A 27873-nucleotide genomic window follows, 5' to 3' on the forward strand; every position below is an offset into this window, starting at 1 on the left:
CCAAGAACACCTGGCCTCTCTAAACGAATTCAAGTCCCCAGGGCCAGATCAGCTACATCCAAGAGTATTGAAGGAATTAGCGGAAGTTATTTCAGAACCACTAGCAATTATCTTCGAGAGTTCTTGGAGAACGGGAGAAGTCCCAGCAGATTGGAGGAGGGCGAATGTGGTCCCTATCTTCAAGAAGGGAAAAAAGAACGACCCAAACAATTACCGTCCGGTCAGCCTCACATCGATACCAGGCAAGATTCTGGAAAAGATCATCAAGGAAGTGGTCTGCGAACACTTAGAAACAAATGCGGTCATTGCTAATAGTCAACACGGATTTACAAAAAACAAGTCATGCCAGACTAATCTGATCTCTTTTTTCGATAGAGTTACGAGTTGGGTCGATACAGGGAATGCTGTGGATGTAGCCTACCTGGATTTCAGTAAGGCCTTCGACAAAGTCCCCCACGACCTTCTGGCAAATAAACTAGTAAAATGTGGGCTAGACAAAACTACGGTTAGGTGGATCTGTAATTGGCTAAGCGAACGAACCCAAAGGGTGCTCACCAATGCGTCGTCTTCATCATGGAAAGAAGTGACAAGTGGAGTGCCGCAGGGCTCCGTCCTGGGCCCAGTTCTGTTCAACATCTTTATTAACGACTTAGACGAAGAGTTAGAAGGCACGATCATCAAGTTTGCAGACGACACAAAACTGGGAGGAATAGCCAACACTCCAGAAGACAGGAGCAGAATTCAAAACGATCTTGACAGACTAGAGAGATGGGCCGAAACTAACAAAATGAAGTTCAACAGGGACAAATGCAAGATACTTCATTTCGGCAGAAAAAATGGAAATCAAAGATACAGAATGGGGGACGCCTGGCTTGACAGCAGTGTGTGCGAAAAAGACCTTGGAGTCCTCGTGGACAACAAGTTAAACATGAGCCAACAATGTGATGCAGCAGCTAAAAAAGCCAACGGGATTCTGGCCTGCATAAATAGGGGTATAGCGTCTAGATCCAGGGAAGTCATGCTCCCCCTCTATTCTGCCTTGGTCAGGCCACACCTGGAATACTGTGTCCAATTTTGGGCACCACAGTTGAAGGGAGATGTTGACAAGCTGGAAAGCGTCCAGAGAGGGCGACTAAAATGATTAAGGGTCTGGAGAACAAGCCCTATGAGGAGCGGCTCAAAGAGCTTGGCATGTTTAGCCTGCAGAAGAGAAGGCTGAGAGGAGACATGATAGCCATGTACAAATACGTGAAGGGAAGTCATAGGGAGGAGGGAGCAAGCTTGTTTTCTGCTGGCAAGCAGACTAGGACACGGAACAATGGCTTCAAACTACAGGAAAGGAGATTCCACCTGAACATCAGGAAGAGCTTCCTCACTGTGAGGGCTGTTCGACAGTGGAACTCTCTCCCCCGGGCTGTGGTGGAGGCTCCTTCCTTGGAGGCTTTTAAGCAGAGGCTGGATGGCCATCTGTCGGGGGTGCTTTGAATGCGATTTCCTGCTTCTTGGCAGGGGGTTGGAATGGATGGCCCATGAGGTCTCTTCCAACTCTACTATTCTATGATTCTATGGTTCTGGCTAGGGCTGCTAAGAAATACAGTTTGATACCCAAAGGGCCACAGTTATGACCTCTAATCAAACTGATAGTCTTAAACTGTCATTTGCTTATTAGCAAAGAATCCCCAACTCCACACTTTCTTAAACAATTCCTGTACCTGTCCATGTAGGAGATTAAATCTTTCTGCCATTCTAGAACTTTCTAACAGTAGTAACTGTGTTATAGAACAGGGATGGTGAATGTGTGATCTTCCAGGTATAGATTTGCAAAAAATCATCCCTCATTGTTACCTACGTTGACTGATGAGGATTGCATCTGGAGGGTCATGTGTTCTCCATCCTTTTTTGCAGTTTCCTCAAGCAGCAAATTGAACCTGCCCAAGACCTGCTCCTGTGATTTGCTGTAGCTACTCAGTGGGAGCATCCTGGAAAAGCCTGAGTAAAGTCATGATACTCTGAAGTGACTGGCTTGACCTTGAAGGAACTGGGGGTGGCGACAGCTGACAGGAAGCTCTGGCGTGGTCTGGTCCATGAGGTCACAAAGAGTCAGAAGCGACTGAACGAATAAACAATACTGAGGATATCTGAAGTTTCCTTGGCTCCCCCATCCCCTGTAGTAGCCCACATCTCTCTGTTGGAGCCATTGCATTCTAGGCATTTCTCTTGTCTGTGTAACATGGGTAGTTTGGAGAGCCCTTTGAGCACCCTTGTTTTCTTTGTACAGCCCTAGCTTAGGTATTGGTTGATCAGGTTGTCCTGGAAAGTCATATGCAAAGAGGCACCTGACATGCATCACCCATGCTTGAATAGCTTAACAAAGACCACAGTTAAGAAGTAGAGGCCCAATTGTGAATTAAATTATAGTGGTATGCGATACTTTATGTCAAGGTTAGCATTTCCCATGCATTTGTATTTAATATTTTGTGCATGGGTGCAGTGACAGAGAGTTCAGTTAACTCAATGTGTTTCCATACTGAGGGGGCATCCTCATACTTACCCCAGGTAAGCTCTTACAAAGAACAAAATAGCCACAGAAACTTACATTTTAACTAAATAAAAATTACTTATTCATGGTAGAGCATGAAAGCAATAATACACAGGACTACTTGGCAGACTTGGGCCCCTTCCACACAGCTGAATAAAATCCCACATTTTCTGTGTAGACTCAGATATCCCAGTTCAAAGTAGATGTGGTGGAATTTTCTGCCTTGATATTCTGGGTTATTTGGCTCTATGGAAGGGCCCTAAGGCTACAGATTTGTGGCAACACAAGAAGGCAGCAATTGGTTTGCCATTTATTATGGTTGTATCTGTACTTCTAAGATTGAGCACAGTGCCTGTGAGATTTTCTACCTCAGGTATCAAAATAACTTGGCTGGCTTAGTGTAAATTAGTTTTTATGGTTTTAATTATTCATTTTTAAAATAATAGTACTAGGCTTAATTCTATTTTAATGTTTGTAGTATTTAGGTTTTAAAATGTATATTGTATTGTTTTGTTTTTAACCACTGTTCACTGCTTTGTCTCTTTAAGAAAAAATGCAGTAAATAATAATAATAATAATAATAATAATAATAATAATAATAATAATAATAATAATAATTGTTTTTCTTACCTGCTTCCCCTTGTGGCTCGAAGTGGGTTACAACATAGCTAAAACACATAATCATCATAAACATTCTATAAAATACACATATTTAAATGTATTTCTACAAATACATATATTAAAATGCACAGAACAAAGATTAAAATATAGTAAACACAAGATGGAAGTCTTTTTGCAACAACAATAATAAAAATATTATAATAATGTCTTCTTGACTTGGCAGAGTTTGGGTCGTGTGAGTAGTGCCATTAGTTGCCCTGCCACAGGCATCAAAATGCCTCGGGTTGGCCTTGGGATTTCAGCACATCTCCTGAATAATATACTGAATACACATATTTAAATGTATTTCTACAAATACATATATTAAAATGCACAGAACAAAGATTTAGTGAAAAATTGCACAGGTGCTATAGAACTTAGAGAAAAAAGTTAAGTTGAACAGGAACACTTTTTCTATGCAGTCACTTGCAAAATAGAAAGGTCCAGTTTGCTTGGATGATTCTGGGCTACTTTAAAAAATGCACACACACCCTGGATTCATTCTGAACAATGACTCTGCAAAATCATGGGAAGCTTCCTCTGTGGCTCTCATTTATTACTCGGGTTTGGGGTTATTAGAATCTGTCTGATATGCCACCAAACTTCTAGCTGGTTCATCCTGGAAACTGAACTCTATGATGGTGAACCTATGATATGATCCATTAAGGCATTCTTATTTGTAGATAATAAGAAGTATACCCCAAGCTATCAGTGCTTTCCTTGCATATTACCCGAAGCTATCAGCACTTTCCCTGATCACATATTTTCTGATTTGGATGGCCAAATGGAAATGAAGACAGGGTGCCTGTACCTTAAATAGCAGTGCAAAAAATATGATTTCTGTAATTGGAAAAGCCTGTAGTTTCTATACTGCACAAAGTCAGTCTTCTGTACAACAAAGTCCTTTCCCCCATCTGTCCACTCAAGTTGGAAACAGTGTGATGAGAATGCTGAAATGCCAGGGGGAAAAAAATCTAACATTGTGGGAAAAACTATATGACAAATACGCAGCAAATGGTGGTTGTGTTTTAGCAGCCAGAATGGATTGCTTACTCATGTTGATTTATAAGGTCTTTGTTACAAGTTTTATGTCTTTTTCCTTCAAGAACTTGGATGGTTTTTGTGGGAAATTCAGTATTTGTTACACATAACACATACACACTTTCTCTTCTGCTTCCCCTCGTTTCATGTTATTTAAGAGATTTATGTGTCTGTTTCAGGTTCCAAAGATTCATTGGGAGCTTTCAACAAGGCGTGTTCTTTTCATGGAGTTCATGGAAGGTGGGCAGGTGAACGATAAGGCCTACATGGAGAGAAACTGCATCGATGTCAATGAGGTAATTATTCTGGCCATGACAACAGGTTGAGTATACTTTATCCCAAATACTTCGGACCAAAAGTATGTTCAATGTTTTCCAGATTTTGGAATACAGGCAGTTCCCAAGTTACAGACAAGATAGGTTCTATGGGTTTGTTCTTAAGTTGAATTTGTTTGTAAGTCAGAAACAGGTACATTTTAAAGTGTAACTCCAGCCAAATCAATATTTCTTAAGCTTTGGATCGCATAGGGAAAGGTTAAGACCCCTGTGGTGTTTGTTTTGCTGTCTGTGTCCCTGTTCAGAAGATTTCACATCACTTTCTGTCCTTGTGATAATTGGATTTTGAAAAGTTTGGCTTGTTGTGGAAACAAGCATTGGTGATAAAGCTTCAGTGGAGACACTCCCCCCCCCCCCATTGATAACTCTTTCAGGAGTAAATTTCCCTTCCTAGGGGTAGATTTCTCTCACTTCCTGTTGTCTCACTCCCGTTTGTAAACTATAAGTCATATGTAAGTAGGATGTTTGTAACTTGGGAACTGACTGTATGTATGTTTGCATATACATACATAATGGCATATTTTAAAGATGTGACCCAATTTGAAACACATAATTCATTTATGAATTACTTTAGGCCCATATCCTGAAGGTAATTTTATAAAGTATTTTGTGCATGAAATAAAGTTTATGTACATTGAACCACCAAAAAGCAAAGGTATCACTGTTTCAGCCACTATGTGGCAGGCTTATCAAGTTTGCAGATGACACAAAATTGGGAGGGATAGCTAGCTAATACTCCAAAGTACTGGATCACAATTCAAAACAACTTTAATAGATTAGAGAGTTGGGCCAAAACTAATAAAATGAAATTCAACAAGGACAAATGTAAGATATTACACTTACACAATAAAATAAAATAAAAACGTAGAGATTCAGCAGGGGTAATGCCTGAAGAAGATCCCGGAGTCTTTGTGGACAACAAGTTGAACATGTGCCAACAATGTGATGTAGCAGCTTAAAAAACCAATGGGATTTTGGCCTGCATCAAAAGGAGTATAGATCAAGGGATCGTGGTGCCTCTCTATTCTGCCTTGGTCAGATCTCACCTGGAATACTGTGTCCAATTCTGGGCCCCACAGTTTAAAAGAGATATTGATAAATTGGATTGTGTTTAGAGGAGGGCAACTAAAATCATCAAAGGCTTGGAGATCATGCCCTATGAGGAACGTCTTAAAGATCTGGGTATGTCTGGTATTTCTGCTGCCCTGGAGACTAGAACTCTGATCAATGGGTTCAAATTACCAGAATGGAGAATCCACTTTAACGTTAGGAAGAACTTCCTGACTGTAAGAGCTGTTCAGTAGTGGAACTCTCTGCCTCGGAGTGTGGTGGAAGCTCCTTCCTTGGAAACTTTTAAACAGAGACTGGATGGCCATTTGTTGGGGGTGCTTTGATTGTGCTTTTCCTGCATGGCAGGGAGTTGGACTACATGACCCATGTGGTCTCTTCCAACTCTATGATTCTAATTTTGGATTTATGCTGAACCTGTACAAAAAACAAAAAAAACAAAAACAAAACAGCAGCATTCTTAAGTGTTACTGAAACCAAGTAGCAGTTCAAAACCAGGTAAAATAAGAATAATTTACAAATAAAGAATAGTATGTATAGAATACAGATAGATTTTCTATTATCATCACTAGGAAAGTACCCAGCCCATTGTGCAATCACATATTCTAATTTTCCATAGGACTAGAGTCCATTCCTGCCATGTTAAGGTGCTTTTTATTATGCAATTGCATAGAACAAATCATTGAAATTATTGTTGGAATTGACCTTGATGTTATGAGTAGTTTCTGATGCAATACGTGGAATGGTACAGGTACAGTCTAAAGGATGCATGAGCAATCTTTGTCCTCAGGGCCAGACATAGCCAACCGAGATTTCCCACCCAGCTGGCCAGTTTCTCCCTAGACATCACTTGTTGTCCATAGATGGAGAAAAGCTGTCATAACTTTTCAGGACTGTACAGTAACAAAGGTTTGTTCAAGTGAATATTATTTTTATCTAGTGCTACTTCATTGCCTTTCAGTTCAGAAATATTTAGTATACAGAAGTAAAACTCCAAACCACAACTATTAGAATGACAAATACAACGCAATGGAAACAGAAGTTGAATTCACCAAATACCTGTGAAAATGGCATTGCCTTTGGTTGGCAAGAAAAAGCATGCAGAGAAATATCAATTTAGTGGAAGTTCCCAAAGGTTGGGTATTTTAGTAGGAAGGACATGCTTTGCGCTCTCATAAATTTCATCAAAATGAAATGCAGAGCAACAAAGAGATTTTCCCTTTAAGATTTGGTAGAAAAGTTTAACACATATGAACAAAATCTTATTCCATAGTGCAAATTTATATGATTGTTATGTACGTAAAGAGTATCACCTTCTGACATGTGTGCATTTTAAATTTGTGTATGTGCCATCAGTATTCTGCAGAATGTGGCAAATGGGTTAAGACACCTGTTTAGGACTTTTATTTGGAGCAACCTTTAACTTTATTCTTATGGGGCAACAGCTGGATGAAAGAAAGCATAACTTTTGGAAGCTACAGCATTGTTGTTGTAATGGTTGCATCAATTACAATGCGAAATGTTATCTATGTTTCCCTGTCCATACTCCAGTCTGTTGTGTTCTAGGGCTGATCTGAAAACCACCTCATTGTTCAGTTATTTTGGAGGGATGTTTCTCCAAAAAGGTGCAAAAATGTCCACTCTTTTCAGATTAAGAGCCATGCTGGTGAAGGAACTGTGTGTGGCTTTGTTCTCAACTGACATTATTTACCTAAACAATGTCATCACAAAAACAAATCTCATTGGCCATGAGTTGTCATTATATCATTCAGTGATCTTTGATTGGATGGGATGGCCTGGGTCACTATTCTCAGAGAGAAGTCAAGAACAAAAATATAGCTGACTCAGTAGCAGAGGAGAGAAGCAGAGATGGCACACAGGAAATAAAAAGATGAATAGTTGATAGGGATTATGATGGTTGTGGGAGCCATGTGATACTGACCAAAGCATTTTTTTTGTTCCCCAGAATGATGTGAGCATTTGACACAACCACTTACAGATTTGTGTATCAGCGAAAAAGCTTTCTCTGCCTGTTTCCCACTCCTTGAATTCAAGTTGTATGTTTTGAAATGTCACATAAGTCCAAATATAGATATGTTTCACTGCTTGATGCAATGAGTGCCTAGGGCATGTAGCTGGGTCTATAGGTTTTATAGTATATACAGTAATTGAAGGGGGAAAAAGAACCTGGTTTTATTTGAAAGAGATCCAGCAGACCCAGCCTGTCAACCTTGCCCTCCGAGTCAGTGAATTTTGATTGAATCACTGCTGCTTGCCTTTCCTCTGCGCACTATTGACGGGCATCAAAATGCCACTTGGCTGACTAGCTATCAAAGAGCTCCAACATAAAATCAATTGTACTTAATCTGTCTGTCTATCTGTCTGTCTGTGTGTCTCTGAAGCCTGGATTCTCCCTTCCCTATCATCTTTTTGTTTTGTGTCCAAATTCCCTCTCCCTCCATTATAGACATTCAAAAATATATCCAGACAGGGAGTCAAGTCATGTGTTCATTATCATCTAAGAGACAACCATCGATATTCTTTTCACTAGAAGGAATTGCTCACAATTTTAAGTAAGCACACATAAAGCATAGTAATGCACTAATTGCCAGTAGCGTGAAGTGATATTAGGACTCAGAATCACTGCCTCATTGCCTTCCTATAATGTCATTGCTAATCTATATGTATGTAAGCACGCCTGTGTGTCAATTTTTAACATTCTGTTATGCCTTGATATAATCAAGAACCTATTCAGAGTGTGAGACTATGCACACAAAGGCATGGGATTATACAGATAAAAGCAGTCTTGATATCTAGAGAGCCAACATATTGTAGTATTTGTATATTAGAGCAGGACTCCAGGAGGCCGATGTTTGAATTCCTGCTCAGTCATGGAAACCTACTGAGTGACCTTCAATGTGTCACATTCTTTCAACAGCCTAAGGCAATAGAAATCTTCTTGGAATAAATCTTTACAAGAAAACCTTAGGACAGAGTTATCATAATATTGAGATGACTTGAAAGCACACAAGAACAACAATGGCATCTGGAGGCAACCAGTGGCAGGGAGCAGGTTTATCTTCATTAAATGTGTTCAGGGTGTAAAAAAACTCCAAAAAATTATGTTATATATTTTTATTGCCGGGGGGGGGGGGGGGGTGTGGTGGTGGTGCTTCTGCTGTTGGAATGATGAAACAACCATACCCTGATGCCCAGGCCCATAGCCAGAAAAAAATTCAGGAGGGGTTGAAACTCCTCCCCCCCCCCAATGAGTTTTCAGGTTGTTTTTTTTTTTCATGTCAGGAGCAATCGGAGTTGCTTCTGGAGTGAGAGAATTGGTCGTCTGCAAGGACGTTGCCCAGGGGACGCTCGGATGTTTTGATGTTTTACCATCCTTGTGGGAGGCTTCTTTCATGTCCCCGCATGGAGCTGGAGCTGATAGAGGGAGCTCATCCGCGCTCTCCCTGGGTGGGATTCGAACCTCAGCAACCTAACCTTCAAGTCACAAGGCTTTTATCCCCTAGGCCACCTGAGGCTCCTTAGTTTTCAGGTCAGTGCCTTCTGATCTGGCACGAGATCTCAACAAGTAGGCTAACCAGGGAAATCTATTGAGCTATTTGGGCTGAAATCTTAGATGCCTCTTCTCATCCACAGGAAATACATATCCTGGCAATGGGGTCTTTCCCTGACTGGTTCATCAGAAACAGTGTTGTTCATATAAAGTCCAAGGTTTAACAATGACATAGCTTCTTCTTTTTACTCCTGTTCCATGGTTTCTTTGGCAGGGTTTGGATTAGATCAGTGGTTCTCAACCCGTGGGTTCCCAGATGTTTTGGCCTTCAACTCCCAGAAATCTCAACAACTGGTCAATTGGCTGGGATTTCTGGGAGTTGTAGGACAAAACACCTGTGGACTCACAGGTTGAGAACCACTGTATTAGATGAACCAGTCAGTTGTAGGCACTGCAGTTTGTAGGCACCACAGTTTCCACAGTTTCCTCAGTTCCCTCCTGCAATCCGGGTCGAATCTCATTTGCCTGCCAGCTGTGGCTTTACCAACTTGGTCGCTTCCACAATGTCAGCCATTGCTGCTATCAAATGTAAATTGGTAGAAGGGTAGGTAAAGATAGTGTGAATAATCTAAATTTGGTTGAGATAGTGCTTGCAGTTCTGGAGGAACTCTTAAGTTTTGCTTCTCATACACTTGGCATGGGGATTTGAGTAAACCAGGATTTTTTTTTACCTGAAAATTTGGGGGGGGGGGGTGAACCCCTAAACCTCCCCCTTGGCTATGGGCTTGCTGATCCCACAGAAGGGTTCGTTATCTTCAAGGTATATCGAAATTGCATATAAATCTCCATGTGGAGGAAAAATCAAATGCTTAGAGCCTGATAAGAATAAAATATAGAAGAAGAGTGTAAATGGGCCCTATGTCTCTCACTTCTCTGGTCTCCTAGCTTTTTGGTATGTTTGCAACACACTCTCTCTTCCTTGGTCCCAAGTGAAAGGGGAGAAGAAGGACAAAAAAACGGGCAGGTTGCTTCCTAAGTTTTCCAAAAAGCCATCACATTGTCACCCAAAATTTTATGATGATTGCATTGTAACTCTATATTTTGATTCATATCTTGGCTCCTGAAAGGGCCCAATACTTTTTTTCTCCTCCTTTAATGAAAACTTATAATATGGGCCAGCTGGTGGTGCAAATAGACTTCAAGTGGAATGTCTTGATCTCGCTAACAGTGCAATACAAATAATTGATCTGATGTAGTATAATGATATTCTTGGCCTGCTGCTCTCACTAGAGATTCAGGTAGTCTTGGGACTTGTCTACAGCAGCCCTATAAACTTGGGTGGACCAGATGTCAATTGGGGATATCCAAACAATGTCCAGGGATGACTTCTCCTTAACATGGGGTAAACTGGGCTGAACTGATTTACTTCAGAGTAGGCCCGCACTTCAGGTAGAGTCCGAACAGCAGACCAGTTCTGCTATCAAAATGGGCCAGTACCACCATCTCCTTTTCTCTGCTCTCGGCAGTGCAGAGAAAAGGGGCTGGATCAGGGCCATGTCACACCTGTTACTGCAGAAGATGGATGGAGTGCTCCTGGCACTGCCAGTCATCTTCTCCCTGGTAGTATGGCTACCTTTCCTAATGTTTGCAAAGACACCCAGTTCTTCAGAACTCTTCAACCATCTGCCGCATCTATGTGAATGACAGGAAATATAAAGGTGACAGTCTAGCTGGACTGCTGTTGGTTGGGGTGGAGCTCCTGAACACCTTTACAGCCTCCAGGACCATACTTAAGCAGAAATGGACCTACATTTTGTGGTAGATGCAGATGAGCTCTATGGGCTTTTACCATTTAGCCCGGTTGTCAGACCCCTGGCAGCTGGGCACCAAGAACCATACACGGAGGCCAATCTCTATCTAATATCTTTATTAAGGAAATATATAAAAGCAATAAAAACAAGTGAAGAATATAGTCCAGAAGCAGACCTTTCAAATGAGGTCAAATATAGTCCAAAAATGTATTGTCCAATAAATGATATTAGAGTTCAAAGTTCTTTATCCAATACCGAAACACACACTATTGCCAAGCAATAGTGTGGGGAAATGTCAGAGTCTTAGAAGTCCAATGAAGCTTGACAACAAGGCTGGAAATAGACTTGGTTCTTTGACTAGGTCCGTGACTAGAAACAAGGCAAACAGTGAATCTTGGAACAAGGTCCGTGGATAACAGCAAAGCAAGGCAGTACTTGAATTCTTGATCCGGGAAGCAAGGAACTGGGGTTACGAAGTCCACACACGATCTCACTCCTGAAGCAGCTCTGTTGACTCCGCAAAGAATCTCCCTCGTCAAACACCTATATTGGGTCTCGTTTTCCCGCCAACAATCTCTTTCCCTAGAGAACGAGAAGCGAAACCCAACTCTGTCCAGATGCAAGACTCCTTAGAATTTCCCAAGGGAAGCAGGCCTAATCAGCCTGTTGTTTGGCAGCGATCCGTAAACTCCTGCGATTTGCTTCTCTGACTCCTCTGTCTCTAGAGTAAGATTCCCTCCTGGGAAACGGAGGCGAGGAATGCCCAAGGTCTGTTTTACTGAATTCTTGAGGACAAACATCAACATCCGGCAGGTGAAAGGACTCCGGCTCTTGTTGAACCGGCGAAAACCCCATGTTTTCATCTTCATCTGCCACGATAGCACCAGGAACAGGACTACAAGGCCCATGAGGCATCACACCGGTATGAGAATTACCGCTTTATCTGAATATAGTTGACCTAGTAACCTCCCACCTAGGTTATTGTAATCTCTTGTACATGTGGCTGCCTTTGAAGATGCTTCAGAAACTGTTGATTATGCAGAATATGGGCAGCGATCTCATGAACTGGGACCAGGCTATTGTTCCAACCCTTTTCTATTGGATTTTTAAAATTTCTGAACCATTGGCCTATGATTTGTTTCTGGACTCATTTTAAAGTCTGGTCTTGACCCCTCAAGCCTGGATGTTCTGGAAACCCAATTCTCCCAAAGAACCCTCTTCCTATATGAACTTACAAAGGCCTTAGCATCATCCTTAGATGGCTTTCCCAAAGTGCTTTCTTGATCATTCTTAGGTCGGAAAGGTGGCCTCAAGTGTGTGAAAGGGCCTTTTCACACATGACCTCTCATTTTTGGAATGCTTTCTTGAGACAGAAGGATGTGATGCGTGCTTTCATGTCCTTTCTGCTTTATTTATTGCCAAACTTTTAAACATAATGTTAACAAAATGTTATTATAGCCGTTGTTGATGATGATTTTTTAAATAGATCTTTTGTGAGATGGTCATGGTTGTTTTGTAAGACTAATTGACATTTACTGGTGCTGACATTTGTTTTATCCTTTTTCATTGGATTTGAATCTTGCTCTATTTTTATTGTTTTAATTTTATTTGATCTTCTTTGTTGCCTGGAGAATTCTATTTTGTAAAGCAGCTAGCATATAACAAACACATGAATAAATATAAGGCAGCTTGATATGCTCTCAAGGATCTCAGGATTTTCTTTCTTTCTTTCTTTCTTTCTTTCTTTCTTTCTTTCTTTCTTTCTTTCTTTCTTTCTTTCTTCTTGCCGTGTTACTTCATATGGCAATATTAAATGACTTTATATCAAATAAGAACATTGGTTCATCTACATGGGCTATATTTTTTACTTTAACTGGCAACAGATCTCTACACCCCTTTCCCTTCTATTTAGGGCGCTGGAGAGCAATTATGGAGCCAATGTTTTGTTGTAGCAACAAGCCACAATCTTTCTGTGGAATCAACTCTAACCTTGCTACCTGATGTTCTCTGAAATAAGTCTTGATATATTTAGCTGGGAGGAGCAGAGAGGAATCTGGGCTAAGCAGGCTTTCTTTTGTAGAGCAATGCAGCCTTGAATAGCAGACCGAGCCTTTCTTTTCTAAATGGAAAGGATCCCTGAGGTGAAAGCTCCCTTCAAACCAGGTTACTGACATTTGCTTAATGCCGTCTGTAGCGGGATTATCATTAAAGCTGCCCAAAAGCACATTAATCTCTTTGGATCCGTCCAAGCGCTGGACTGTAATGGCATTTAATCAGAGAAGCCTTTGATTTCTAAAGACAAGTGCAAACACTGAAATATCTGCCTGTGGAACAGTTACTTATTCATGTGCAAGGGCAGTCTGCAATGAGAGCATTGCTGAGGGACTAGCAAAGAGAAAGGAAGAAATTGGGGAGACAGGTTTGTCAATGTATAGCATCTTCCCATTCAAATGGATCTGAGTTGGATTGGGATAATGGGAATTGTGGTCCAATACAACAGTTCTAGAGTGCCAAGTTGCATTTCCATAACTGCACAGGAACATAAGGGATTACACCAAAATGTACCAGAACCAAAATTAATTTACAGGTTCTTTGGTTTTCCCACCTGTTATTCATAGGACTAAGATATCTGGAGGATACCAGAAAAGAAGACATGGTCACATGTTTGAGATAAGTGACTACCTCTGGATCAGAGTATCAGAAATCGTAGAATGCAATACAAAAACAATGTAGCATATTTGCATCAGTGAAATTCATGGGAGTAGTAGCTGTCTTTTCTCATTCTTCTCTGGACAAGAGAGCAGAGGTATATTTTGATGTACAACAAAATAGTCTTGGGAGATGCAGTTTGCCCAACACTAGTCTAGATCACAGGGTAGTTTAAGATAGATTCCAAGGGATTTCTGATTCCAAATGTATAACAGATGCAGAAATGAAATGAGTTTCTTTCACAAAGCATAATGTTGATATCTTATTGTGATGACAGCAAAGAAATTGAAGTCTTTTTGTTAAGACTTGAATTTCTTAGATAACTTGTATTATTGTTCAGGGTTGGGATAAATTACAAGGACTGTCTAGTCCAGCCCATCCCATGCAGGAATACATAGCTAAAGCACTCCTGCGAGAGGACCAGTTATAGCTCCTGCATTACGTCCTCCAAAAAGAGAGTCCACTTCCTTCAAAGTCAGTTTATGTTACTGTAGACTAGCTCTCAACATCAGAAAGTTCTTCCTAATATTTATTTGGAATATTTTTTCTTGTCATGTTAATTCTTTGGTTTCTGGAGTTTCCTCCATCTTTGATGTGATATCCCTTCAGATATTTAAAAATGGCTATCATATCACTTCTCCCCCTCTCCCTCCCCCCCAAGTTAAACATACTCAGTCCCCTTAGCGATTTGTTATAGGTCTTGATTTCCATATTCCATGTCGGCTATCCCCCTGCACTGGGATCATTTATCACAGCAGCTGGAAAATTGCAGGCTGCTTTTAAATCAATTTTGTTAATAATTTTAACGGAGGAAAGTTTTCTGTGGAGTAAAACTGTATACATAATTGGAAATAATGATGAAAGGGAGAACACTTCAGATTCTCCTTGTGTGGAGAGATTGTAAACTCACTCAATTCTGGAAATGAAAACAAATGCTGGGACTCAGAAACCTTCAGTTTTGCTTTTGCTTCTGGTAGTTGGATCCTGAATTTTGAGGTGTTCAGGACAGGTGGAGGACATTAACAAAGCAATAAAATTACTTTATATTCATTTTCTCTATTAAAAAATTAAACTAGTTCATAAAAGTACTTTTTCCTGGCAAATAAAATTCAAAAATTTTAAGGGCATTTCTCCAGCAATTTTATGGGAGGGTTGTATTTTGGTTAGCTACATTGTTCTCTGCTCTTTGTCATTTCACTTGCTTTCCTTGATTCCGTTTTTTTACTTCAAGGTGGGTATTACCGTGTTTCCCCGAAAATAAGACAGTGTCTTATATTAATTTTTGCTCCTAAAGATGTGCTAGGTCTTATTTTCAGGGGATGTCTTATTTTTCCATGAAGAAGAATTCACATTTATTGTTGAACAAAAAATGAACATTGATTATATACTGCACAGTAGTTGTCATCACAAACCAGCATAACCAGACAAACTGTGAATCCTATCAATAATTTATTGTTACTACCATTATTTCCATGTACAACTATCTATGGTACGTATGTTTACCAATCCTGCATGCTGTAATGTTCTGTTCAGTGGGCATGCTTCCAAACAAAAACTTTGCTAGGTCTTACTTTCGGGGGAGGCCTTATATTTAGCAATTCAGCAAAACCTCTACTAGGTCTTATTTTCTGGGGATGTCTTATTTTAGGGGAAACAGGGTAGCAGTCTTGATGGGCTACAAATAAAAGGTGGAGGAGCAGGAAGAAAATGTCCATGGGACACTGGTTTACATACATGTTTGCGAAGGGAGCTATAGAGCAGTGGTTCTCAACTTGGGTTCCCCAGATGTTTTTGGCCTACAACTCCCAGAAATCCTAGCTAGTTTACCAGCTGTTAGGATTTCTGGGAGTTGAAGGCCAAAAACATCTCGTGACCCCAGGTTGAGAACCACTGCTATAGAGTAAGAACTGAGGAGTGGATGAAAAATGCTGAAAGGTGAGAAGGAATTTAGTGGAAGAAGATAAAGAGGAACATTCACAGAAAGAAGGACGGAAGAAACACAGGCTGTCCATTGACAGTCTCAGATGATACATAAGAACCTCAGAGTTCCAATCCAACACTCAAACCATTACACTATGCTGGCAATCCTGCCACTGCTTTTACCTTAACATAAATATTATTTTATGCCATCACAAGCCTCATGGTCAGATGGGAATCCTCTGTTTTGATTTTTGTGTGGAGTTATTTTCCATCTGTTGCATACCTAAATGATAGCAACCTGAAGACTGTAGTAGTATAGTTCACTCTTATCATCTCAGGATTCTTATATTTCATTTGGCAGAATGCAGATATTAAGCCAAAAACTCTTCCTTTTGTAGTGAGTTTGGAAATTGATTTTTCCCAGCCACTACTGATGAATCAGCTCTGTTATTAGTTGCTTAGCTGTAAAAATTAACTCTTTATCTGAACCTAACACTTTGCAAATGTATTTCCAAGAGAGTAAATCATCCACGTTTTCTACCTTGCATGGTTCTATGCTCCCATTGCCAAAGGATGCTGTAGAATTGTGATGTTGTGGTGTGCAGACCCTTGCATGTCATGCTGCCTTTGCTCATTTCACACAAAATGTGACTGGGGAACCACAATGGCAGGATTAAAGAAAAGACATGTTCACTAATCCAATTAACCTTCGATTACGGTTCTAAAATCGATGCTATTCTTTTGGCCTGAGGAAGTAATATTGAGCCCTGAGAAACGAGCAACATCACGACCTTTACTTTTAATGAGATCAATAGAAGTTAGTGTCGCTGTCTCTTAAAATAATTGGCAAATATTATGTTCAAATTATGGCCAAAAGCTAGTACTTAAATTGCAAAAGACAAGAATAAACAGAGGAAACTTACAAAAAGGATTTTACTAAGTGTTCACTGTAAGATTTTTGTAGTGGTCAGAGTCAGAACAAGAGAAGAAGGAAACAAACAACACTTCCAAGTGACAATTGTGTTTTGCTGCACAGAGAGAACTGTGAAAAAAGTTTAAATATATTTTCTTGTAGGTTTTTGATGATAATGCCAATCTATTGTTTAACTGCCAAAGTTAACAGGTCTGCCCACCATTTTTCTATATATGGCAGTCAAAAGACCTCTACTTGTTAAGAAGAATGTGCATGAAACATATGTTGAAATACAGACAAAATGCCAACATATTACAAAAAATCTGTAGTTAGATGTGGATTTAGAAAGGAACAAAAAACTTAATAATAAGAAAATCAGAGTCTGAGTGACATACCATGTTTCATTGCATAATAGTTACCATTGCAAAATAGTATAACCCCCTTTTTGTGTCCTGGTTTTGGTTTTTTAGCATTCCTTGCATAATAGTCACACCCTTCGTTCAAGGGTGTAACTATTATGCAAGGGGGCAATACCTGCCTGATAGCTTCTTCCCTCCAAGCTACAGAGAGTTGCCTTGGCCAAGACAGCTTTCTGGAGCTCAAAGGAAAGAGTGATAAGGCAGGTGATATATCATATATCTTTGCACCATAATATATCTTTTATCCTGAAAATCCTTTGATGGGACAATTCAAAATGAAACAAGAAATAGTTCCAGAAGATGCCGCTCCCATGTCTGAAAGCATTCAATAAGCTATTGGGGAAGGACAAAGGATAACTATAAGTAGACCTGTGGCCAGTGGTACAACTGGTCTCAAGCTGAAAGGACGTTCATCTGTTGACATGCTCAGAAGTGAAAAGAAAGTAAGTCATTCTATTTTCAGTTTTAGTTAAGCCAGACATGGGCAACTTTGATCCTCTGCATATTTTTGATTGCTATTCCAAAATAGTCACTCACTATTGGTTATACTGACTTTGTAGGCCAAAAGCATCTTGAAGGTCCACCATCAAAAGCTAACCTTTTCCTCTCAAAAAACAGTGAGCCTACTTTGGCATCTTTTCCTTTACCTCTGTTTCCCAATTCTTCTCTTCCTCGTTCAAGCAGCTCAGTTGCTTTTGGAACTCTATAGGCCAGCTGACAGTTACTTGATCAGTACCTCCAGGGTTCTATCCATTTTTCCTATGGCACGACGGTTTTATTCCTCTTGGCAACCTCCCTGCATGAGATGAGTCAGTTGATAGCAAACTTGAGCCAATACTTTAAAGACACCTCAACAAACAATTTGTTGTTGTTGTTGTTGTTGTTGTTGTTGTTGTTGTGCCTTCAAGTCATTTCTGACCTATGGTAACCCTATGATGATGCTGGACATTAATTCTCTCTGAAGTCGAATGAAAGAATTTCGCCACAACTGCCATTTGATTTAATATTATTTATGGGACTCTTGTCATCGTGCCCAGAATAGAGTTCAGCAATGATAAAATAGAGGGTTGCATTAATATTGGAAGGTCCAGCAATCACCTGCTAGGTATTGAAACAGACTGGAGTTTATTTGGCCGGATATATTTATTGTAAATTTATATATCTAAACTTTGCTATGATTCATTGGGAAAGACAATAATGCTCTGTAAAGTAGAAGGCAATAGGGAAAGAGAAAAATTGTGCTAACAGATGGATTGATTCCATCAAGGAAACCACAGCCATGAGTTTTCAAGCAGGGGATGGCCAGGGCTTTTTGAGATCTCTCATTCATAGGGCTACCATAAACCAAAATTGTCTTGACATCATATAACAACAAGTAATCTTGGAAATGGGAGCTCCCATTTTAAAGCGCTAAGCTGCTGAACTTGCAGACTGAAAGGTCGCAGGTTTGAATCCGGGGAGTGGAGTGAGCACCTGCTGTTAGCCCCAGCTTCTGCCAACCTTGCAGTTCGAAAACATGCAGATGTGAGTAGATCAATAGGTGCCACTCCGGCGGGAAGGTAACGGCACTCCATGCAGTCTTTTTGGCCATATGACCTTGGAGGTGTCTATGGATAATGCTGGCTCTTTGGCTTAGAAATGGAGATGGGCACCAACCCCCAGAGTCGGACTCGACTGGACATCATGTCAGGGGAATAATAATAATAATAATAATAATAATAATAATAATAATAATAATAATAATATACTGCTGGCATTATAAATTGGACACAGGCGGAACTGGACAATTTGGACAGAAAAACAAGAAAACTCATGACCATTCATCATTCACTGCACCCTCGCAGTGATGTTGACCGGCTGTATCTGCCTAGAAGATCAGGGGGCAGAGGACTCTTGCAAGTAAAACAAGCAGTCAAAGAAGAAGAACATGCCCTGGCAGAATATGTAAAACAAAGTGAAGAACCTGCTTTGATTGAAGTCAAAAATCAGAAACTCCTCAAAGCACAGCAGACAAAAAACCAGTACAAGAAAACCGCACTACAAACCAGAGCTGACAGCTGGCACAACAAAACACTGCATGGAAAGTTCCTTGACAAAATTGAAGGAAAAGCTGATAAAGAGAAGACCTGGCTCTGGCTCACAAATGGGACCCTGAAGAAGGAGACAGAAGGCCTGATCCTTGCAGCCCAGGAGCAAGCCATCAGAACAAATGCAATCAAGGCCAAGATCGAAAAATCAGCTGATGACCCAAAGTGCAGACTGTGCAAGGAAACCGATGAAACCATTGATCATATCCTCAGCTGCTGTAAGAAAATTGCACAGACAGACTACAAACAGAGGCACAACTATGTGGCCCAAATGATTCATTGGAACCTATGCCTCAAGTACCACCTCCCTGCAGTTAAGAACTGGTGGGATCACAAACCTGCAAAGGTTGTGGAAAATGAACACGCAAAGATACTGTGGGACTTCCGAATCCAGACTGACAAAGTTCTGGAACACAACACACCAGACATCACAGTTGTGGAAAAGAACAAGGTTTGGATCATTGATGTTGCCATCCCAGGTGACAGTCGCATTGAAGAAAAACAACAGGAAAAACTCAGCCGCTATCAGGACCTCAAGATTGAACTTCAAAGACTCTGGCAGAAACCCGTGCAGGTGGTCCCGGTGGTGATGGGCACACTGGGTGCCGTGCCAAAAGATCTCAGCCGGCATTTGGAAACAATAGACATTGACAAAATTACGATCTGCCAACTGCAAAAAGCCACCTTACTGGGATCTGCACGCATAATCCGAAAATACATCACACAGTCCTAGACACTTGGGAAGTCTTCGACTTGTGATTTTGTGAAACGAAATCCAGCATATCTATCTTGTTTGCTGTGTCATACAACGTCGTTGTGTCAATAATAAACTTTATTTATATACCGCCCTATCTCCCGGATGGGACTCAGGGCAGTTTACAGTCATAAAAGCAACACAAACATTACATAACAACATAATACACATTATTAAACAAAGTAAAATAATACAATTATAACAATAAATCACACTTACATAACCAGATCAAGGGGACGGGAACCATAAACCCAATATATTAAAATGTATCATTTTAGGCTAGGGAAATCTTGTACAGTATATTCAGGCTCAGGAATACCTTTACCTACTAATCTTGGAAAGTGCAGTTCTCTGTGTAGATAGGTAGGCATCATTAGCAGATGATCCCATCCCACGACACTTCCCTTGTTTGGAGGAAAGCCATGCCTGTTACTCAAGACACCTAAACAATATACATTTGTATAGGAAGTTAGATCCATTCGGGCTGCAAGAAAGGATAACAAAACCTCAATTCTCTGATTTATTTTTTATTTCATTTGTCCCTAGTTCACAGCATCTCCATTTTCTACTTTGATCACAGTGTACATGAAATTCAAGCTCTCTTGCTTAGTCCTGATAGGCCGATTGGTCCAGAAAATTAAATGTTGCAGCTGCTGTTCCCTAATTAAATGAGCATTCATCTTGTCATTAATGCAGTATAATATTTTGACATTTATCTTCTTTTGGAAAAAAAACCCATTGGATTTTATTCATGCTTGAAGGCGAACTCAAAAGAGACAAATGCAGCCAGAATAACGTTCTGAGTGATATTTCACTGGAAATTGTTATTCTCCAATCTCTGGCAGGCACATATTCACAATTTATCTCAGGTTCATGAATGCTTTAGCCCTAGGCTTTTAGGAAGGTTTACAATTACAGGTGAAACTATGTATCTGCACAAGGATACTCAGATACAACCATTTCCACCTGTTGGCCTTTGGATGTGTTCGGCTGCTGTCTCCATCATCCCCTGCCAGCAAGATTAAATGCCATGTTGGGCAAGGACAATGGAGTTTGTAGTTCAACACATCTAGAGGTCGATTGCTTGGAAAATTCTGCTCATATTTATTCACATATAAAAATTCAATTTCTTTATTTCTTCATGTTATATCTTCTACAGTCTATCTCATAGTCTTTCCCAGACAGACATGGACTTTCTTTCCTTACCTTGAACAGGGAAATCCACTGAGAACTGGACAGCATGCACAGCCTTGGTGATATATAGACTGCTTCTTCACACATTGAGCACAGATAGTGGCTCTTATTATCACTGCTCTGTGATTAATGCTGATGAACACATTTAAATTTCTTCCAGTGCTCTGGCTGCCGACTAGCCCCGATGTGCTCAGAATCCCAGCAAGCTGGCTATTTTCCAGGATGCTATCAGAATATGTGTGTGTGTTTGTGGGGAGATATATATATATATATATATATATATATATATATATATATATATATGGGTGTCTCTTTGTTTCGTACTATCTCCTTTGCATCTAAGCAACTCATCTTCCATGAAACAGCCTGATCCCCATCCTAGTTCATAGGCTCTCAAAAGATAGTGATGTTTAACAGGAGGAACAAGTATTCAAGATGGGGTGTCACACAAAGGTTCCTACCACTACAGTAGAATTCATTCCCTTCAATCTCTCATCACCTTTTTCTGATTTACAATACCTTTTTCTGGTGTCCAGCATTCCATGATGCAGCTTAAAAAGATCTGGGTCTACAAACCACCTGAAATTTCACACCTAGGAACTTATTATTCAAATTGTATCACAGCAGTTTGCTTGCTATGTATTCACACTTGCATACTTAGAAAAGCCTTTTGAACATTGTTGGTGTTTTCCCCACCAAAAAGGAGAGGGAAAACAAATCACTCAGCTTCACACATCATCCCTGTTCAACTCAATGCACACTCTTTGCCTTCTCCAGCTGACACTCCTGGGATCAAAAGATCACTTCTAAGTGATATAAAAATACTGTCAAGGAGAGACATCTGTGGGACAGAAGATTGAAACCCCTTGAGATAGAAATATTTAATGGTTGGCCATTGTGTAAAAATATTGAAGAAATAATTTTTGCATTGTTTTTGGTTTCCTTTGGGATTTTCCCATATTTGTTCTGTTTTGGAACCAAGTGTAGCTCCAGACATTTTGTTAATGGGACACAGAGCTTTCGCTATTGGGTAGTATGGAAATGTAAAATACAGTAGAGTCTCACTTATTCAACACTCGCTTATCCAACATTCTGGATTATCCAACGCATTTTTGTAGTCAATGTTTTCAATACATTGTGATATTTTGGTGCTAAATTCGTAAATACAGTAATTACTACATAGTATTACTGCATATTGAACTACTTTTTCTGTCAAATCTGTTGTATAACATGATGTTTTGGTGCTTAATTTGTAAAATCATAACCTAATTTAATGTTTAATAGGCTTTTCCTTAATCTCTCCTTATTATCCAACATATTCGCTTATCCAACATTCTGTTGGCCCGTTTACGTTGGATAAGTGAGACTCTACTGTAAATGCAATTTTAAAGTGATTATATGGAAAATTTCTGATAGTCCTTTGACTCATGCTAGATTTCAAATTCTGTTGCCAGATTGGAGAACTAGGTCACAAACTAACAAAATGAATTTCCAACACCAAAAAATGTGAGATACTACTTCTAGGCAAGAAAAATGAAATGCACAAATATATAATGGCTAACACCTCAGTAGAAAACAGTAAACATGAAAAAGATCTGAGATCTTAGTAGACCACAAGCTAAACATGAGGGGAACAGTGTAATGCAGCAGCCATAAAACAAATGCAACCCTGGACGGCATCAACAGTTGTATGGGGTCCTGATCAAGGGAAGAATGAGTGTCACTTGTTTTTGCTTTTGCCCAATGTTATCTGGAATACTGTGTCCAGTTCTGGGGACCACCCTTGAAGAAGGATTTTGACAAGTTAGAGAAGAGAAGAGAACCAAAATGATCAAAATCTGAAACCAAACCTTAAGGAGATGACTTAAGAAGTTGGCTATGCATACCTTGGACAAGAGACAACTGAGAGGTGTCATAATAGTTTCATTTAAATATCTGAAGGATGTAATGTAGAAGATAGAGCAAGCTTATTTTCTGCTGTTTCAAAGATTAAATATGAAACTGGTTTCAATTTCAAAAAAAGAGAGAACATTCTATCTAACCATTAGGAAGAACTTTTTTTTTACTGTGAGAGTGGTTCAACATGGGGATAGATTGCCAAAAAGGGTGGTGGATTGTCCATCCTTGGAGGTCTTTAAACAGAAGATGAATTGACATCTTTCAGGAGTGCTTTAGTTGGATATTCCTGCACTTGATGGTATTTGGAGTCCAGTCCAGCTCTAAGATTCTATGGTTCTACATACATATTTGCTTGGTAGGATGATCTTTGCAAAGTACTCTTAAAATATGCCTTCCTTACATTCGGATTGAACATGTTTTATTTGTTACCAGTGTCCATGCAGAATCATTCTCCCTTTCCTGGTAGAGTCCTATAGTTTGTTGCTTATACTGTGGATGTTTAGTGATATGTCCGGGATCATTTATAATAATTGTTTTTTAATTGCCTCTTGGGCACCCTGCTGTAATACTATTTCTGTATTGCTGGAGGTTGTCAGACAGCAGCTTGTGTGTGTGTGTGCGTATTGCGGTGGTTTGCTCAGTGTTTGTGTTTGGCTATTGAAGTCTTTCTCAAACTTTTTAATCTGAACCTTTGAAATAATTTTCAGGCATTGAAAGTACAGTTCAAAAAGTCTTCCCTCAGTCATAATCTCTCTCAGAAGCTCTCGATACATCTTGCTGAAGTCCCTGAATTCCAGAGAAACCTGGTTAAGAGACCCTGAACAATTGTGTTACATAATGGGGGGGGGGGGGAAATATATGTGCCCCCAACAGTGAAAGTGAGATACCAAACTCCAGGACTGTTTACTGACTCTCAGCTGACTTTAATAATGTATTGTAGTGATAAGGATATGATTGTGGAGTATGGCTGATGAAGGGAGATCACAAGCACTTGACAGAATGATTTAAATAGTTTTGTGATATCTCTTCATCTTTGCGTACATCATAAATGAGATTAACATCTGTTTGAGCAAGGAGGTGTGAAGGATGACACAGTAAGAGCAAGGAAGGGACTGTGAGTTTCTCATGTGTGCTAGATAAAATAATGGTGTCCATTTTCATAAAAGACATTTAAATCATTTCTGACATATTTTCACTAACAGTATGATGGAATTGTGTTGATCCAGAATTCGGCATGGTAGAACATTAGTAGGCTATATGGAAAACTATATGTTGTGATAAACATATGATACCACTGTAATGACCATAGATGATGTACATAACTTTAATGTAGACAAGACATCGAAATAGCTCAGGATTTTCCATATCTTAGTTTAGTCATTAATCAGAACCGAGACTGCAATCAAGAAATCAGAACAAGTGTAGGACTTCAAAGAACTAGACAAAATCTTGAAGAGTAAAGAAATATCATTGAATATTAAAGTTAGGGTTGTTCATGCCATTGTATTTTCAATTTTGCTATATGATTGTGAAAGCTGGCTAATGGAAAAAGCTGATAAGTGGAAAATTAACTTATTTGAAATGTAGTGCTCTAAAAGAGTTCTGCAAATACTGTTGATGGTTAAAAAGGCAAATAAATAGATCCTAGAACAAATCAAGGTTGAACTCTTCCTAAAAGTCAAAATAACTACATTGTCATGCTTTGAACATATCAGAAGAAGACAAGATGCTCCAGAAAAACAACAATATATGGTGAAGTAGAAAAGAGGAAGACTGCATTCCAGATCAAGACTCCATAAATGAAGCAATGGACCTGAGTCTGCAAGACCTAAGCAGGGCTTTTGTCGATAAAGTGACTTGTTGGAGGTCTCTCATTTATAGGGTCTTGATATTGATTTGGCAGCAATTAATGGCATTTGCTCTTCCTCTGATACACCAATAGACTGAACACGTTCCTTTCCAAAGTTGTTATTCTTTGGCACTTGAACTCTGTGGCCATAATGCTGTTCCTTGCTGTGGATGTATCTCATTCTGTGCCCGTCTGTTTACCCACCTCAGATCTCTCGCAACCTTGGAAAATTATACAGTGAAATGATCTTTGTGAATGGCTTTGTGCACTGTGACCCACACCCTGGCAATGTGCTGGTAAAGAAGTGCTCAACTACAGGAAAAACACACATTATACTTTTGGATCACGGACTTTATCAGGTAAGTAAGAGGGCAAAAGAAGCAGATGAGGGGAATCTTATAGCCAATGTGAAGGGCAAAAGGTATTCTCAGGCAAGATAGATTACCTAGTAAAATCAATCTGGCAAGGTGGACAACTATAAATTCTGTCTTTCCAACAAAGCCTGGGCTAACAGAATCTGAGTCTTTACAATCCATATCACATTTTACATGACAAACAGAGGCTCTAAGACAGTGGTTCCAAACCTGTGTGACGCAGTCCAGCTGTGGGCCATGAGAACAAAAATCCGGTCTGCAAACCTTCTGTTTTATTTATATTATTTCCACTCCTTTCTGCAGAGCTGACTATTACATTGGATAGACAACATCAGCTTTAGATTATTAAATATGGTTTTCTGTGGGTGAGCAGATAGCAACTACTGCATGGCATATGTTCTGTATCAGAAACTAGAGCTGATGTGGTCTATCCAATGCAATTTTCTGAATCAGCACCCCAAATAACCAGTCTGAATCTAAAGTTGACCAAAAACTGGTACTAATGTTGGAGAGTGGTCCCTGGTCAAAGTGGACCCCGATCAAATGGTCCTTGTTCAAGTGGGCCTTGGTCAAAAAAAGGTTGGGAACCACTGCTCTAAGATAAAGTTGGACCACTGTGTTGGGGACCAGGGGCCAAATTTCTGATACCTGGACTGTACCAACTTTTTTAAGGCAGGAGGTAGTAGGAAAATTCTGGCACATGGTTACAAGATATCTCATTTGCACAATGAACATGTACTCTGGGATCTATTGTAATTTGCATTTTGGATTCATAGTCAGCTGAGGAATACTGGTGCTAACCAAAAAAGATGGCATTTGTGCTCATATGTGTTCCATTGCATTGTCAATTGTTGTGTGCCATCAAGTCATTTCTGACTTATGGCAAGTCTAAGATGAGCTAATAATAGGCTTTTCTTAGCAGATTTGTTGACAGGATTTGCCTTTTCCTTCCTCTGGAGCTGAGTGAGTCTGACATGCCCAGGGTCACCCAGGAGTTTCAATGGACTTGAACCCTATTCCCCCTGTATCCTATTCTATGCAAGCCACCACCATACTAGCTTCCAGAAACAGTTAGTTATTTCTTTGTGAATTGAAGGAATGACCGTGGCCTATCAATTTCTCATTCATATTTACTCAAGTGTTGTTATCAAAGAAATCTGTCTTCAATCCATTATGTAATGTAAGCGTTTTATTGAACCTTGCCTTTTTTGTTTCGCTTTCTTCTTTTTTTGTAAAGAAAAATATCTTCTTTCCTAAGGTCTTGACAGACAATTTCCGCTTGGACTACTGCCGGCTTTGGCAAGCCCTGATCAAGGCTGATATGAAACAGATACAAAAGTATAGTCAGCGACTGGGAGCTGGTGACTTGTACCCTCTCTTTGCTTGCATGCTCACTGCCAGGTCTTGGGAATCAGTCAACAGGGGGATTGACCAGTTGCCAGTCACAGCTAAAGAGGTACAACTTTTGATTTCATTATTTAGGAGAATACTGTGTTGATGAATGGTGTTATGTTTAGGTTAATGGAGTCCTGCATAAGAACCCAGCAATGAGTCAGATCATTGATCAATCTAGCCCTGTAATGTGTACGTTGACTGAAGCTGCTCTCAAAGGGTCCATACTAAGAGTCTTTCCCAGACCTGATTTCAGAAACCAGAAATTGAACCATAGTCCTTCTGCATGAAAAACATGTGTTCTACTGTTGTGCTATGGCCTCAACACAATTCTTTATGTGGGAGAAGCTGTGGTTCTGAAGAAGAAGAGAACATAGCTCACTCTTACATCTCTGGTAAAAGGCCAAATCTGGTCAAAATCACTACTTGAGACCATGGAATTGTGGATTACAGTTGATTCTACTGGACTTAAACGATGACAGGTGTAAGGTAGCTTCATGTGCTCAGTTATTAGTCCTCCTTTGGCTGGTTTCTGGATTTGCAAAATGAATATGCCAACTTTTAGAGGCTGTGGAGAAACCGCCATGGTCATGTCTGAAGTTCCATCATAACTCTAAATTCACTTGGATTCTTGCAGTATGAGAGGCAGAGGCAGCTGACATCTGACCCCGGAACATGAGTGGTCACTCAGTAGAGATCAGTAGAGTCAGTTAAAGTGGTGTTTTATGTTAACTTTTACCGTATGTTGCAGACTGATAGCTGCCTGTACAAAGGCAGTTGCAAGTATTCTGAGATTAGTGTTAGCCAGCCTGGTGTCTTTTGATGTGTTGGATTACATGTGACACCATTTCCAGTCAGGATAGACAATGGGTACTTCTCTGAGGATTATAGGATTTATAGTCAAGTGCATCTGGTGGGTACCACGTTAGGGTTGGCTGCTCTATGTATGGCTTATGGAAATAGGCACAGCTAGCACTTTCAATATGAACCACTTTCTTTCCTGTTTCCCCTGCCCTTCCACTACGTCAGGATGTGGAAATCCGGACCAATGCTGCCGCCTACCTACCTCAGATCACCAAGCTTCTCAACAATGTCCCTCGGCAGATGTTGCTGCTACTGAAGACCAATGATTTACTGAGGGGGGTCGAATCTGCACTGCAAACACGGGCCAGTGCTAGTTCTTTCCTCAACATGACTCGCTGCTGCATACGAGCAGTTTCCGCGTGAGTTCCTTTTCCCATGAGACTTGATCCCAGGATGCTATTTTCCCTAAGATTGGAAATGTTGTGTGTATATATATATGAGATGGGGAAATGAACCTCCCCTACACACTTAAAGCTCCATCATGGGCCTGATTGTTTCAGGGGTCATGGACTTGCACTTTGCACATGGGCTTTC

General features: G+C 40.1%; 1 protein-coding gene across 4 annotated transcripts in view; it reads left to right on the plus strand.

The window, feature by feature from the left end:
- Positions 1–27873, plus strand: part of adck1 (aarF domain containing kinase 1) — a 169438-nt gene that overhangs the window by 139124 nt on the left and 2441 nt on the right. For all 4 annotated transcript variants that reach the window (XM_062968365.1, XM_062968366.1, XM_003214365.4 and 1 more), the window contains 4 exons: positions 4420–4536; positions 24919–25068; positions 26342–26539; positions 27505–27698. In XM_062968365.1, coding sequence (XP_062824435.1) covers positions 4420–4536; positions 24919–25068; positions 26342–26539; positions 27505–27698 — 659 coding nt within the window. The remainder of the gene's footprint in view (positions 1–4419; positions 4537–24918; positions 25069–26341; positions 26540–27504; positions 27699–27873) is intronic.

The sequence above is a fragment of the Anolis carolinensis genome, chromosome 1 (genome assembly GCF_035594765.1).
Source record: "Anolis carolinensis isolate JA03-04 chromosome 1, rAnoCar3.1.pri, whole genome shotgun sequence".
NCBI lineage: Eukaryota > Metazoa > Chordata > Lepidosauria > Squamata > Dactyloidae > Anolis > Anolis carolinensis.